Raw genomic sequence first — 15,970 nt, 5'->3', positions numbered from 1 at the left:
AACTAGGAACTTTTTCTGGGTGTATACACCCATTTTCCTTTCTGCAGTTTACTGCTTCTCACACTCCTAGCTGAACTTTCATGCACATTTCGGACTTAATTGCATTCATTTAGGACCCTGCACTGAGTGTGGCACAGGTAGATTTCTGCATCCAGTCTTGATGAAGGCGGGGGTCATTCGAGCCCCTGCCTATGGCTAACAACACCACAGTGATCATTCCAACGACTGCAAACTATTGAGAACTGGGAGAAGGGTACGTTCTTCTAAAAACCTGTAGTAATTTAGAAGCCTAACCTATGTCTGCTGTCTTAATAATCTGCCCTTTGCTCTAGAGAACATCAACTTGGGTGAAGGTTGAAAACAAGTATCTGTCTCAGCAGGGAGGGAAAGAGGACAATCCTCCACAGAAGGAAAGTCCACAGTTAGGAAAACCTCAGCACCAGAGGGATTAAAGGGAAAGCCACTATTCTGTGGCAAGGTCACAGAGAGCACAACAAGAGGTGCTTCCAGACCTGCAGGAGCTAAGCTGGTCCTCATCTTTTGTAACTCCTGTATTATGGATGAACAACTTCAAGTGCAGATTGCCTAACTAAGCTACTGGAAGCAAGCAGACTGGAAATCAAATAGGATCGCAACGTTGAAATCTGGAGCTACACAAAACTCAGTTTTATAAGGACAGTGTCAACATGGGAAACAGCACTTTGAAATGTAAATTGGTCCTCTAGAGAAGGGTTAAAAATATTTGAAGCAGTCTTACTTTTAAAGAATCCACAAGGTCCTGAACGAGAAAGAGTCTCCTCAGCTCTTTGACTGTGCTGTTGACGTATAGCTGCAGACAGTCTGTGTATTTCTGAATCTGGTCCTGTGAGAGATTCATTTCCATATCCAAGTAGGCTCTGCCAGAAACACAGGGCAGTTACAAACCCAGCCAGGTTCACCACTGTGCACGCTGCACGCTCGTGCCTGTCTCCTCATCACCCCCTCTTCCCCAGCCCTCACTTATCTGCAGCGGGAGCAATGTAACCCCCTCCTGCAGGCACACAGCCACCAGCACATGCTGCCTTTGCCTGGCATGACCTGTCTGCCTGGGCCACTGCATGCTGCACTGGGACTGTTTGACTACAGCTTTGCCCTGTCCCCATGCAGATCCTGGTCTGGATGGGCTCTCTTTACTATTCCCAAAGTAGGGTGCAAATCCTCACTGGCAGGGTTCCCCACAAACTTCTGTGCAACACTACCTTTGCAGAAGGGGACTTCTCCAGCTAGCAACTTCTGGAGGAACAAGTGCTGCTGCCTAGCCATGTGTCATCTTTGGGACCAACGCTGCCCCAGGCAGATTCATCCCCTTCTTGCTCCTTCAACCCTCTGCCTGCCCTACAACTCCAACTGAGCTATGTTCAGATCTTGAGTCCCAAGTGAAACCAAGGGAGCAGCAAACCAAGCAACATTTTTCAGTGTGTGCTGGGAAGCCACATCAGTTCCCTGAATTGGTTCATGGGCTTCTTGGCACAGCAGAGGATGAAGGATCCCTCATCAGCTGGACAAACAGCCCAGGTGTTGAGTAGAGCGGGGAGAGCTTAACAAGCATCAGCCCCAGAGGTGATGCATTGCCCTGTCACAGCCCAGCAGTGCTGGAGAGAAGATACCAATATCCCCTCTACATCCAACAGAGCGTGCCCAGAAGTGATACTCTTCCTACTTGCAGAAGTACTGTGTCATCATTATTTTTAGTGAAACCACTTTTCTGCATCTGCTTATAAATGTCACGATCTCTAGAGTTTCAGGAAAAAAATGTCCATTTCTCAGAGGACAATTGCTTTCACAGATTTTTATCGTTCCCCCCCCCCCCCCCCAAATCTGAGCCAATGTGACTCTTGAGACTCTGGACAATGGAAACTCCTGTTATGAGCAAGAATTTTATAGAGCAGCAGCTGAAGAAATGAGACTTTCCACTAGGAATGGATCTTCCACAAGACACCTGATCCCCAGCCATGACCGCAAAGCACTCACTTGAAGGGATGGCCCTCATCAGTCTTCTGCACGGCCTGTAGGACTGATTTGTAGATTCTGAAGCTAATGGTGGCCGAGAGGCCGGCGAGGGCCAGGTAGGCCACAACACTGACGACGCTGAATTGGGTCAGGGAGAAGAGCAGCAACAGGAGGCTGCCAAACACGATCCCTGTCTGCTTGATGTCGCGCCAGTACAACAGGTTGATAGCTGGGGAGAGAAGAGCAACGTGTTAATGGCAAGAGCTGGGAGGGCCTCAAGAGCACTGCCATGCTTGCGGCCTTCACTGGAGGATGAAGGGAGAAGAGGTGCCCCTCCTCACGCCAACGTCATCAGGAATTTCCTTGGCTGAAAGCAGCTCAGCGACTTCAGAGGTGGAGGAAAGGAGAAGTGATGACCTAGATGGAATCCTTGCACTTTATGTGGCTGCGGTAGCTAAGAAGGACGTCTGTCCTCAGCCACAATTTTGCAGAGAAAGGTTAAGGAAAAAAAGCTCATGAAAGTTCCTATTTTACATTGAAACTCTGGGTTTTCTTTTGGTCACTGGTCCAAATGCTAATGTTTTTCCACTTCTGGATCAAAACGCCTTCAAGTTTTGGCTGTTGATAAACAAATGAGAAAATTTGGGATTAGCCACCATAAACCAACATCCTATTCAGCTATTCACAGTTTTAACAATATCATTTTGTTACTTCTGAAGTAACAAAACTCCTGGGTTTGCCACTGCTTAATAATTACATGGGTAGGAAACCATTCACTTACATGGGTAGGAAACAAATGGAACCTGAAAGTGCAGAGTAATTCCTCTTGCTACTACAAATCTGATCATCTCAGAACTATTAAAAAAAAAATCCTTTCTTCTTCTTTCCTTGCCTAGATACATGGGAGGTGTTAGGATAAAACAATGGGAAGAAAACATTTGCCAATAATATATTTTTACACTTATAAAGGAGACCATTTTGCCCAGTGCTTTTCACTCAGCTCATATCATTTCTACTAGGCACTCCAGCAGGCAATCTTACCAACAGAAATAGACAATATAGGATCCAAATTTTAAGAAATGATCACTGGATTCAGTCCACAATGGTAAATTTATCTACACTGAGAATCTGTTTCTAGGAGGACCCCTCTTCCAGCCAAAGGTTCATGACAATCTAAACAAAGCAGCTCTAATTTCACACGCTGTCCTCATGAACAGCTTGAGCACAACACAAGCCAAGCATACTTCTTAGATGCCACTTGTCAAATAATCTGAACAATGAGTAAATTCTGGGAAAAATGCAATCTGTCAAAAGAAAATTCACAAATACAAAAAGAAACCATATTAATCCAACACAGTAGTTCTTATCATCTAATCTCAAAACACTGTGAGTCACCACTGCATGTTTCCCTTGAGTCAATGAGCCATTACTCATTACTATTACACACATTAGCGTTGCTTTTCAAAGTAATGGGCTTGAGTGCAAAATTGCTATTGGATTACTGAATGCAACATTCCCATCCTACTATAATCTCCGTCAATATACACAACATAATGACTCTTTCATATTTCTAAGTACCAGCACTGAGCACCGGACCTACGATTGGGAGTGTGTATGATGAGATCCAAGGACTGCATCAAGGGACCAGGCAATCAGTGGCACATGCTGAGTGTGAGCATGTGAACTGGGTACCTGGCAGAGGCTCTCCAGTTGTATGGCCACGTCTCCTTCCTGCAAGAACCCCAGGGCATGGGCTGGTGGATGCTCTGAAGACGCACTTACAGCATAGGGCATGCACTCCCATCTGGGAGGTTGGTAGCAGACACAGCTGTGTCCATGCAGCTGGAACTCCACAGGCTGCTTGCAGTGTCTCAGAGTTGGAATGTGCATCTTGCAATGCCTCCTTACAAAATGGCATCCAGAAGATAAGTCTGTGGTGTTTACCGCTTTTCATTCTCTTTTTCAGTGAAATCACTACAAAATCCTGCAGCACAGCACAACAACTGGTGTGCTTCTACCAGTGAGCAGTTGGACAGGCAGCAGTATTCACAGCTCGATCCTTTTTCTGCTTAAAAATTCCTCTGTCAGAGGACACTTTTGGAAATTCATGTAAATCTCACTTTTTGAGATGCTTAAATTCTGTGTTTCAAAATATCTTGCTATCAAATGGATAGGTAAGCTGGCTAAGGGTGCTGTATGTGCATTATCACCCGTGGATGAAACAAAAAGGCCACGTACCAGTGAAAAATGCTACCTAGCAAGTAGGCAAACAACTGGGAGCAGAGCAAAAACCACAGCAGCCCATTTCTGTGGCGTTCCCTGGATTAATACCGATTGCTGATAAGGCTCAAAAGCAGCAGCTCTTTCTTTCTATGGCATTCTGCCTCAATTCCTGCAAGGCTGAAGGTGGCTGCATAGATGTTGATTTGCCAAACTGCGTCTTCTGATTCCTCTCAATAAGGGATGCTGAATGGCTGAAGAGAGGTTTTGTTGTGTATGTATATCCTGCAAACTGCCCCTTACTGAGACAGCTGTGGTGTTTACTAAGCTCTATCAGGTAAGGAAAGCCTTGCCACAGCCATGAGATGGAGAGAGGCCAAATGACACAGTTCTGGGGCTGTGTGCATGCATGAGAAAGGAGATGAGAGGCACCTGGCCTCTTTCACCAGCCAAATGAGACCTGGGAGGAAGGGATCCTGTGTCTTTTAGACTTGACGCAAATACTCCCATGTGCATGGAAAAAATATGTGCCAGCTGCAAGGTGGAAAATCTCAGCAAGGAGGAGGCAGGTGGAGGTCCTTGCATGGTGCCCATGTCCAGCAGCCATCACTTCTGTCTCCAAAGGAGCAGGTAGTGGTGTAGGGAGGTGAACCTCATGGCTCACTCCAACACCTGCTGGCCCCATGGCTTTACTGTCCACGCCAGGCTCAGACCAGCATCCCCAGCGCACAGGAACACAGCGAGCACAAGCTGAGCTAATGCTGTAAACCTGACATCACCATCAGATGTTTTGGTCAAGTCTTAGTGAAAAATTACGCCATAGGGTCCTGGTGCAGGCAAGGGTCCTGCAAGACCAGGGCTTGTTGTAGGCTGTGTGGGCACATGTGATACTGCCCAGACCCACGACAATGGCATGATTCTGAGCAACGCATGCTGAATATGCATGAAGCAGAAGGCTGGTGCCACGTGAGCCCGTCGCTATGTGATGTGCATGCAGCCGGACAGCAAGTCAATCTGTCTGGCTGAGGAACACATAGCTGTGACTGCTAAAACGATAACTTCAGAGCACTGACGTTTTTCAGCAAGAACCTGCAAACACAGACCTGGAGAATAGGCACTGAAATCTGCCTCAGTTTCATTGAAAACCTTCTGTTTTGAAAACCCAAACTCCAAGTCCTGACCATGCCCATTAACATGCAGCAGCAGTTCAGCTGCAGCTTTTCATGATCTCCCTTCAGCCTCCTGGAAGAAGCAAGCAGAATCCCTCCCTCAGTCACTTTGTGCCCTTTCCAGTACGACGCAGCAGAGCTCTGGCTCAGTTGTGCCGTTACAAAAGGGCTCTGGGTTTTGCCAGAACACTCTCAGTCTCCAAAGACTTTGTATTTATTATGGGGGACTCTCCAGCAATCTCTATGAAAGCAGTGTTGCAGACTGCTGCAGGTCACTGCTACTGTCTTTGAAGAGCTTTTTTCTGCAGAAGCATATTCGATGAGCTATTTATCTGAGTTGCCTGTCTGTATTTTCTAACTCACAACAGAACTTGTACAATTTTACTCAAGTAGCATGAATTGGAAAGAAAAAGCTTTCAGCGGTGCCAAGCAGTGTCTCAGCTGCAATTCATAGTATAATTTCATCTTATTAAATGAATATCAGCTCTTTGTTTGGGGCTATTGGCCAGACTAACGATGTACAAAGGTACATTCTCTGATTTAAGCAATTACCTGTCGATATCAGCAGCCAGGAAATACCAGTGCTTGCAAGGTAAATTAAAAGTAACCTCCCAGATATGAATAATAGCAGCAGAATGCAATGCTTGTGACATCGAGGAACTGCTCCTAAGCACAGTGCCTGAAAGCTCACTCGGCTCACGCCATGACTTTCAACAGAAAATGTTTCTGCTCCTGGATATTTGGCATCACAAAAGCCAGAAGACAGACCTGGGGCTGGAAAGAGCAGTACAAGAGGGTGAAAAGCTCGAGATGGCTGAGGTGGGCCAAGAAGTGATGCTCCTGATTCCCTTTTCCTCACACCTGTGTGGAAACCATGAGAACTGAGCTCTGGTGGTTTCTGTGGTCGCCAGAAACACTGTGATATGGGGCAGCTGCAGCCCAAAGCTCCTGGGAGAAGATTCCAGAGAAAGAACAGGGCAATCTGACCAGCCTGCAGCTGAGATGCGTTCCTGCCTTCAGACTTCTGCATGACTGTATTCTTAAAAAATGGGGATCGTCCCATTCCATGCCTCAAAGCAAGCATTTTAAGGTGAAAATTGATGAAGAATGGCTGTGCACGCTCTGATCAATTCACATCTTCCACAGGTTCTCCCTGCCTTCCCTTGAACATCTCTGTTCTCTCCTTATATTGAAAGCTTTTCCTCTACTGCAACAACTGTATGAAAAATGAACATCCGTCAAGCAGAATTTAGTTAGCACAAAAAGTGTGCACAAAAACCTTGTTTGCAGCCTTCAGATGAGAGCCACGGACCTTGAGGATCAAATAAAGGTTGTACGTTTTCAGCATACTAATAAACCTGTGGATGTGATCAAGCTGCCCTCCCAACAGCGGAGGTCCCATTGGGCCTCTTTGGGATGTAAAATCAATGGGTTGTACAGCTTCATTCCCTGTGTAATATTAGTATTAATGAGAACTGAGAAGAAGTCTTTTATTCTGTATACAGTGCAATACAATAGAGACTTCATAATACATTTCCCAGGCCTACTGGCAGTGAAAGGCTTAGGAAATCCAATTTAAGAAGGGAAGTCTTGTTTATAGCATTGCTGCAACAATATCTGTCAACAAATACGACTGCTAGAGATGAGTCCTCAAAAAGAAGTAAATACTGCTCGTGCTCAAAGAAATGCCACTTCTCAGTTTTAACCACAGGCTGTGGGGACATGATTTCCTCCCTCTCTCCAGGGGAGGATCCATAGCCTTTGCTCCCCTTCCCACAACAGATCTGACTAAAACAGAATACAGATGGATACAACATTTAATGAGCAGTCTGGTGCCTTCAGAAGACTGCTGTGATCAACAGCAGAGCCAAGGCGGAGCATTTGTGTTGTTTTGTCAGGCATCTCTTCTTCTTCTTCATCTCCAGTCTTGAGGAATCTCTCCGTACTTATCCGCCTTCCTCACACCTAGTCCACGACATTCCTGTCCTCAGTCTAACTCCATGTCTTTATCATCTCTCAGCTCCAATGCTCAACCTGAACCCCAAATCCTGATGAGGAGAAACCTGGAGCAGGAACAGGACCAGGGAAAATGATATGGAATGCTCTCCAGCCCACCTCCTCCTCCATCTGCAAAATCAGGATTGCCTTATGTGAGCTCAAAAAGGACTGATAGCCTTATGTAAGACACCAGTCTGGGCTTGGGTAGACAGAAGCACAAGAAGGTTGACAATAAATAAATCAGCTCTCCTGTGGTTGTTGCTATTTTTGTTACTACTATTTTCACGTGAGAGAGCTGAGACCAATATTTGATCTAAAGGTAAAAAAAAAAAAACATCCTTCCACACATCCCCTGCTCATCAAACCACACCACTCTCTGCCCTTACCAGGTTCTATAAAGGTGGTGGTGTTCTTATATTAAGAAAGCAGAGAACAAAGGGACCAAGCAGAGTCCCTGAGTGCAGTCCCTGAATGCCCACGATGCTATGGAAATTTGTAGACTGTTCTGAGATGCTCCTGGACCAAACTAACAGACCCAGACCCTTCCTAACTCTATCCAAACATCTGAAAATCTGCAGACTTTCAAAATTAAGGCTCAGATCTATTTTAGCTATGAGAATATGACATGGAGAGGTTACCCCTTTGATACCAAACTCACTCTGGGAGGACTTCCTAGAGACCTGATGGAAGTCCTCCAGTGTTGCCTTCAGCTATTGCCACATCATCACCCTCTTGCTGGATACTAAATTACTCCATATGGAATACCTTAATCTTAATTTGGGGGATTTTTTTCTTTGTTCTGGCAATAAAAAAATATTGTTTATCTGTTCTTAAAAGTAAAAAAAAAAGGAGAGATTTACATTCAGATATGAAACAGGAGGTGTACAGAGCAAGTTTTGGGTAGAGCTATTGAAATCTCCCTTTCGATATTACCTAGATCACTGTGTTTGTTGAGAAAGCTGGCAACCAAACAGTATGAAGCTCATGCCTAAAACAGCTTGTCCTCTGATTTTAAACTCTTGATCTTGCAGTCCTGTTGCCATCAACAGGGATGTGCCCAAAGAAGGATTGATTGGATTTATGTAGCAGCAACAAAAAGTGAAAGCAAATCTGGAAGTGGAAATATATCTTGACAAATCTAATTCAAATTTCGCAGGAAATCAGCTGCAAAATCAGGATGTCAATTCTCCACCAGTTAGTATAGTTTCTTGAAGATATTTGCTAAATAGGTTGCATTAGATGATGAGTTTGTTCCAAGACTTTAGCTCTACCAAGGTCCAATGTAAAAACCAACATCTGGGACAGACCTGTAGCTGCTGCAAAGGTGGAGAGCTCATTTGAGCCAGGCAAGGTGATTCCAGCTGGTCCACACACGTATTTTCAGGAAAGCACTGAATGTACTGATAGGCTGAAATGAGCTTTCACAGTAATAGAGGTAACTGGACAGACTTCAGAACTGTCAATAAGACTATATGTTAACAGCACGCATCCTTATAACTGTCATTGAACTTCTTTATCCCTCTTAAAGTGGGGAATGTTGCCATGAACGGCTGGTGCAGCTTCTCAGCACCCTTACCAAACCAGCTGATGTATTAGTCAAGAAGGGAAGCTGGTTCTCTGGAGTCAGCTGTCAAGAAACCAGTCTTCAATAACTCCAGTTCCAGTGGTGTTATGGCAGCTGGACAGATTTGATGAAATCTGCAGTCCTTTTCCACACTGGTTTATAATCAACAGGCATGTCACTTATGGCCAGCTGGGGGCTGGCATGCAGAAGAAACAGTAGAAGGGGAACCGGTGTGCTACCACCAAGGAGCCCAACAGGCTGAGGTGCCAAGAGCTTCCTAACCCAGAGAAACCTGTGCAGAGAGGCATGGGGATGAGTCCCCAGCATGGACATCAGCTCCAGCCACCAGCATGCCCAGCTGGAGATCTTTCTCCAAACACTCATGCATTATGGATGGCTCAATCTCAGCCTGCTTCCAATGCATCACCTACCCATGACAATCTTTTGCAAGAAGCAGGTGCCTAGCAGGGTTGATGTGCTCTCTTGCTCTCCCCAAAGGCTGTATCAGGATCTACCATTGACACAAGCAGGCTTTACCTGCAGGATGGGTGGGTAAAACTCATTGCAATATTTCTAAGCGTGTTTAGCAGCAGTCCTCCAAAGGAAAGTAACAGTACGTAGATTCGGTGGGGCAAAGCCAAAGCTTCACCAAGCATCCCTGCAGCTCCTCCAGACCCCTATGAAATTTTACACCAATTTGAAGTTCTGTAAGGGCAAACCAATGATAGAGCTGCTTGGCTCTTTATTAATTAAAACTTAGGTTAACCTCAGCATTTCATTTCCATAATTTCAGTACAAATACGCTCAGAATTTACTGAGGTCTGTGACTGCATCTGTTACATTCACAGCCATATTCCAGAGTTTTCAGGAGGAACCATAATTCTATGGAGGATGAACTTGGCAAAATCATACAATCCCAGATTTTCATGAAACTGATATTCTGGGTTGAGACGGAAAGTACATGAATAATAGATACCAGAAGAATCGTTGAATCAATCTTCAGTCTTCATTCCTCTGCATTTTAAATACCTTCTATTTTATCTGAGAGCGATCAAAGAATTTCGCTGGCAGAAATCATGCTCTGTGCTTCATGTTTTCTGCAGGATGGTTTCTAAAGCAGAGAGCGCCAACCAAGACCGAGAACGATATGCAGATGATGTGGCACCGAGGCAGGTGATTTATTTCAGCTGCGTCAGTTTTGTTCCCATCCTTTTTTGTTTCAGACCAGCGTGGGTCATGTTGTGCCATTTAATTTTCTGCCCCTTGATTTCAAAAAGGAAAGCAGAGAAACAGAGAAAGCCTGCAGTTGTTACTGATGATTAATTATTAATTAAACAACAGCAGCGTGCCCTTTGTTGTCACCCCCTTTTTTTTTTAACCTTATGAATAAATAATTTTTCTTTTTCCTGCTAAAAAAAGGGTTAAAAATTCGGCTGCCTCTCAGTACAGGTGGTTCAACAACCTGACTCAGCACAGCAGCGTTTTTAGGGGTATCAGCAGAATCCTTCACCTTTTAGGAAATGAAACAAACAAAATCCCCAGCCCCACCTCGCAAGGATGCTCACGTTTAAATCTCACATGGAAAGACTCGGGTTTAGGTGAGGCTCTCCCATAAGAGCCGAATGAATCAAACAATCCTATGGAAAACCCTGGGTTAAGGAGTGGAAAGCCCTAGCTGCTGCAGGCTGGCACTGAACAGGTGCATCTGTTTACTTCCCAGATTCCTGCTGAAAAAAAAAAAACCCTCAGACCACGGATACAATTTGGTGTATTAAGATTGCAGAAATACCCCCTGAAAACCAGCATCTGTCTGTCTGTCTGCCTCCTCCTGCCCTCCCCAAAAGCACTTCAGGATGGACTCCTGGCTCCTGTTACATGCAGTCTCCCTTTACAGAGCTCTGTCTGCCAGCATCCCGGTCCCTTTAACAAGACGATGCTCTAATCTCTCTCCCAGGACCCCGCTGTGAGCACCATGTACGCTCTGCTCAATGTAAACACGCACCTAAAAATTAAAAACCACACTCAAACCGAACGTGTCCTGCCTGCCCGCAGAACTGCCACACGCTTTTCTCCCGATCTGCCCAGCTCACAGCCTCACGGAGGCTTTGCCTTTAGCAAAACAAAGGCTGGATGCCGGCTGGGAAGGGTGAAACCAACTAAAAATGGCTGCAGAGCCGGCCGAGGCGCCCCAGAAGGTGCCAGCCCCACCCAGTGCAGGCACCAACCCGCTCCATATCACTGAAAATCAGCCCAAAACGGAGATGCTATTGTTCCCGTACACATACCCCTGCAATATTTTCCCCCACATGGCTCGGTGGAGTGCTGGGAAATGCAATAAAGCACACAAAAACAGCAACTCTACAGCAAAGAACTGTCGCCAGAGCTGCGTTTTCTTTGTGCCGACGCTCAGCTCAGCCCTGGCCATGGGTGTGCCCAGGGCAGGATGCACCCAGCACACATCACCGCCACCTCCAGCCCCACTTTCCCTGGTCAGCACGGATTCCCCGTCGCCCGGCTCTCCTGCAGCTCCAAGGGGAAGAAATCATGCTGGGATGAGGGTGATCTGCTAAAGGATGCTTGGGAATGGGCTGGGAGGTGGGATGAAGGTGCTGCATCCCGGGTGCTCACAGGGCGAGGCAGCTGGAGATGGGAGAAATGCATTCAAACAGCACAATGAAAGGTTCTTCCTTCCTTTCTTAACGTAACCCCCAAATAAAAAGCTTTGCAGGAAGGGAGAGAAAAAAGCATGCAAAGGCCCGCAGGTGAACAATGCGAAAATGGACGGATCCTGCCTTTACCATGCAGTCCTTCTAGCATGCAACACTCGAACAGACATAATACCCTGACATTTCCAGTTGCTCCAAAGACAGTCCATCTTGGTGGAGTCGGCACTGGCTTGCATCTCGGCGTGCGGAGGGGTGGCCGGTGCTGCGGTCGGAGGCGCTGCGTTAGCACTCAGGCATTCCCGAGCATGGGTGGGTTATGGGGTATCGCGCCCGTCTCCCCGCTCAGCTCCGGACTGATGCTGTAAGCAGCACGGGCGGAGGGGGGAGGGCATATTGTACGCGCTGCAGTCTCCACTGCAGCAAATCAGCAGTGTGATGTGGTTGCCCTAGGGAGCAGGCTCCTTTCAAAAGGGGATGCGGTCCCCTTTCAAATCAAAAGCTTTTGCGCTCGGCGGCCCCGAGCTGCTGAAATGGTTAAAGCAACCTGATGGCAAAAGAAATAAAAACAAATTTGGGGCGGGTGGAGGCAGGGAGCACTGTTTCCTATGTGGCTGCATGGTTGTGACTATCCGTGTTCCAGAAATTTCTTGAGAGTGATGAAATTGGGTGTTTTATTGGGGTTTTTTGGGGGGACAGCTGAATTTCCCCGTCCACCCCCAGGTTCTGATGCCTCCCCTCCCCCCCTCCCAAAAGTCTTGGAGCAGACAGGGGAAAACCAAGGGCAGGATCTGGTCCCATCAAAGCAATCCCCTTCCCCCCCACCCCCATCAAAACTATTCTAGAAACGGCAGAAAACAGCAGAGCACCCACACCCCTCCCACCAACCCCTGCTGCTCCCTTGCTGGCGTGTGCAGGTCCAAGCACTACCTCCTCTCACTGCCCAAAATGCTGCACGCACCATGTAGGACAGCAGGTTTATGAGGTAATTTGTGAAAAAGCTCCCAGCAGTAACTCAGTGCATCCATGGCTGGATTGTAACACCAGCCCTGACATTCCTGCTCCAGGGAGCAAGCTGCCCCTGCCTCAGTTTCCCCACTGCAGTGATGTCATAGCAAGCCATGGCCACATGGTACATGGAAAATACCATGTGAAGTGCCTTACCTTCACTCAGTCTGTTTCAGGTTTTATTACTCATAAAAACCTTGCCCCAAATCCATCCCGTTTGACTGAAGAGTGATCCACGGTACAGCACATCAGCTGAACCCAGATGGGGACCTCTCAGCTGTATTTAACCTTTCAGACCATGATGGCTTATTAAATCTTTTTCCTTTAGCAATTTTATATTGAGTGCTCTTTCTCTTTTTAAAACATGAAAACAGCAACACAGAGACAGCAGGTCATACACACATCAGCACAGGGAAATGAGTTTGAACCTCTCTGCTTTTTTGGCTCCAAAAACCTCAAGTCTTTAACGCCTGAGTTAACAGATCTCCCCAGCTGGCAGTAGTAGGTCACTCATCCCTCCCTCAGGTAACTCATCTCACAGAAGAAAGCCAGAATTTACAGAGTGGTTCACCATAGTCAGATCTCAACCTTTACCTAGGAAGCTCTGCTGGGGTTACAGGGCCAGCAGCTATTGTTTGTGCTTCTAAATCATCTCTGAAATCCACAGAGAGACTTGCTCTCGGCTTAAATCCAGCATCTGCAGTCCCCTAACAGGGAAATAATTAACTAATTGGTGCGGAACTGGCTTCAATTGTCATTGCATACAGTAATGTTCAATAACGTACAAGCCTTGATTTTGCATACTTCCTGCCTTAGAAAAGAAGGAGCAACCTGGCAAGGGATGGCTTCTCACCATGGTCTGGTTGGTTCAGACCCTTTGCAAAAGCAGAAAATACCTCTCTTGTTGCTTTTAGCCCTGCACACTGAATGCAGCTCTGCACCAACACGTTACATGAGCTATTTACAAGCAATTGATATAAAAGATCAGACACAGGAAATCCCCAAATGCTGCAGTCCCTGAAAAAAGCCAGAGAGACCTCAAATAGCACATCACTGAAACTCAGGGCTATGACACCTCCAGCAACAGAGCAGTGAGAAGACACACTGTACCCCACCGCCATGGGCACCGAAGTTACACTGTACACGTGTCAACCCAGACTTGCCCACCAAGCTTAACAAAAGCGCCATGGCTAAAATAGCAATTGATAAGAAAAGCATTTCTACAATGAGAATTTAAATTATGCATCCAAGGATGTGAGCCAGCATTAGGACTAAACAGCTGGCCATCAACAGCCTGAGGGTGAGGACTATTTTCTTGCAGCAGAATGAAGCCAGGGCCACTGACCGAATGTTTGTGGAGCAGAGCAGAGTGGAAGGCACAGATAACATGGCCCAGCCTGGATCTACAACAGGTGAGAGGTGCACAGGTCAGGGCTCATGGCACAAACTGCAGGACATTGCAGGGATGGAGGAACAGTTTTTCTCCAGTCACGAACTGAAGCAGGATTAAAAGCAGTATGTGGAATTTCCTTCCTTCAGAACACTGTTCACAGCAAAGCCCCTGCTGCAAGATACTGCTGAGGTGATTACAGACCTTCAGATGTTTCAATGAGGTCACCTGAAATTGGTACAGCCACAAGCTAAGTGGGCTCAGCAGTATTTGCCTATCAGGTAGCTCTGCTGGAGATGATGATCCACGTAGGAAGCGTAGGATAAGGACTCAATAGAATAAGGTTACCTGTTTGCTTCCAGCTCCTCCTGACCTACCTGAGGGAATCCTCAAGTAATCCATGAGCAGGCAACTGCTGCCTGCCTCATCTCTTGCCATCCATCCTCACCCAGAACTGATGCAACCAGCCTTATACCAGAACTGTTCTCCAACTTCTGCCTGGCTTCCCCCCACTTCCACCAAGACCCAGCCTGACTGCATCACCTCTGGTGAGGTCAGAGGTAGCAACGTTTAAGGAGTTTCTGGTAAATAGAGTTGAATCAGTGCACCAGTCCATCATAGCTCAGAAGCACCCGCAATGTTCTTCCACGGGAAGGATCAGGCACAACCCCAAACTGCAAGGCTGTCCCTAAGCACCCTGCTGGAGGACAGGGGTGGAAACCAGCATCGGTTTCAAAGAACAGTTCACGATGACATATTCAAAGATAGAGCTAAAATTATCAGCAGTTCTGCTCTAAGTGCAGTGACTTTGAAGACGCTTCGGACTGATTCTGTTTTGCAGAACAGAGTTCTGCATCACCCCACATCAACGCAGCGCAGGACACATTGAGGGCAGCCAGATCTGCAGCATGGTGCTGTGAGATCCCAACACTTGGCACTTAGGGCAACAACAGCATTAAGGGAGATCACTGCCTGTTGGGTTTTTTTCCTTAGCTCATTTGTTCTTAGCATTAGCAACAAAAATAGAGGGGATGCTATTTTAAAAGTCGCATTAATATGTCTTGAAGCTCTCAAGAGCAATGGGGAATTTTTGCCTGAGTACTCCAAGCCAAGGGCAGCCAGCAATTACATTTTAGTGATGAGTCTGTCAATAGCATGGGATGGGCCAGATCCTGGCTCTGCTGTCTTGCACTCATTCTTGCTCAACACATTTCTGGGCTGCAGAATTGCTCAGAGGCAGCTCAGATGAAAAGGGCAGTAGCTGAGAGATATATCCTGAGTTGGAAGGGACCCATAAGGATCACTGAGATGCTGATGGCTACTGCAGGTCCATTGCTAATCACAGTCTAGGTGCCTTGGACAGCTTTGTCCTTGTGTCTCACGCCCAAGGCTTTGTTGTTTTCTCTTAGGACATGCAATGCAGCAATTAATTACCTTTTTTCTCAGCTCTTCATACCACAAAATAAATCAGTATGCTGGTAAAAAAGGCAACATGGTCTCAAACTGGTGCAATGTACATCGAGAGCTGAATACTCATAACAAAAGAAGTGCTGCATCCCAACACGTCACATAATATTCTAACTTCTGTTTCACTCTCTGTTCAGCACAACTGTTTTTCATACCCATTTTTTTCTACTCCAAATCTGAGCCTTTTATAAGGTCTTAGGCAATAGGCATGTGACATGAGTCAAATGAGTGAGTGAAAGAATCAGGTGGAATCCACTTTGCGCTTGTTGCCTCCCTTTAATCCTAGTGAAAGAGGCATCTGCAGGGAAACCCTTCAATTCGGGTCTACTCTGAAGAAGAGTGACATAGTTTAGTGGGCACGGCGTTGATGGGTCAGCGTTTGGACTAGATAGTCTTACAGGTCTTCTCCAACCTTAACGATTCTATGATTACTTGAAGCAGTTTTCCATTTTGGATTTTGAACTACAGATGTACAGTCCCTCAGTGAGTAGATCCCATCCAC

At 46.4% G+C, this 15,970-nt stretch overlaps 1 protein-coding gene across 4 annotated transcripts in view; it reads right to left on the bottom strand.

The window, feature by feature from the left end:
- The window catches only part of RTN1 (reticulon 1), a 116,885-nt gene that overhangs the window by 2,367 nt on the left and 98,548 nt on the right, over window positions 1-15,970 (bottom strand). For 2 of the 4 annotated variants that reach the window (XM_046941360.1, NM_001001466.3), the window contains 2 exons: window positions 2,011-2,218; window positions 758-896 (listed from right to left, as the gene is read on the bottom strand). In XM_046941360.1, the coding sequence (XP_046797316.1) occupies window positions 758-896; window positions 2,011-2,218 (347 nt within the window). Of the gene's footprint in view, window positions 1-757; window positions 897-2,010; window positions 2,219-11,738; window positions 11,968-15,970 lie in introns of those variants that run through there. The other 2 variants (XM_040700549.2, XM_015287270.4) reach the window with 2 other exon arrangements.

This window comes from Gallus gallus, chromosome 5, assembly GCF_016699485.2.
Source record: "Gallus gallus isolate bGalGal1 chromosome 5, bGalGal1.mat.broiler.GRCg7b, whole genome shotgun sequence".
NCBI lineage: Eukaryota > Metazoa > Chordata > Aves > Galliformes > Phasianidae > Gallus > Gallus gallus.
This window is presented reverse-complemented; position numbering and strand designations above follow the sequence as displayed.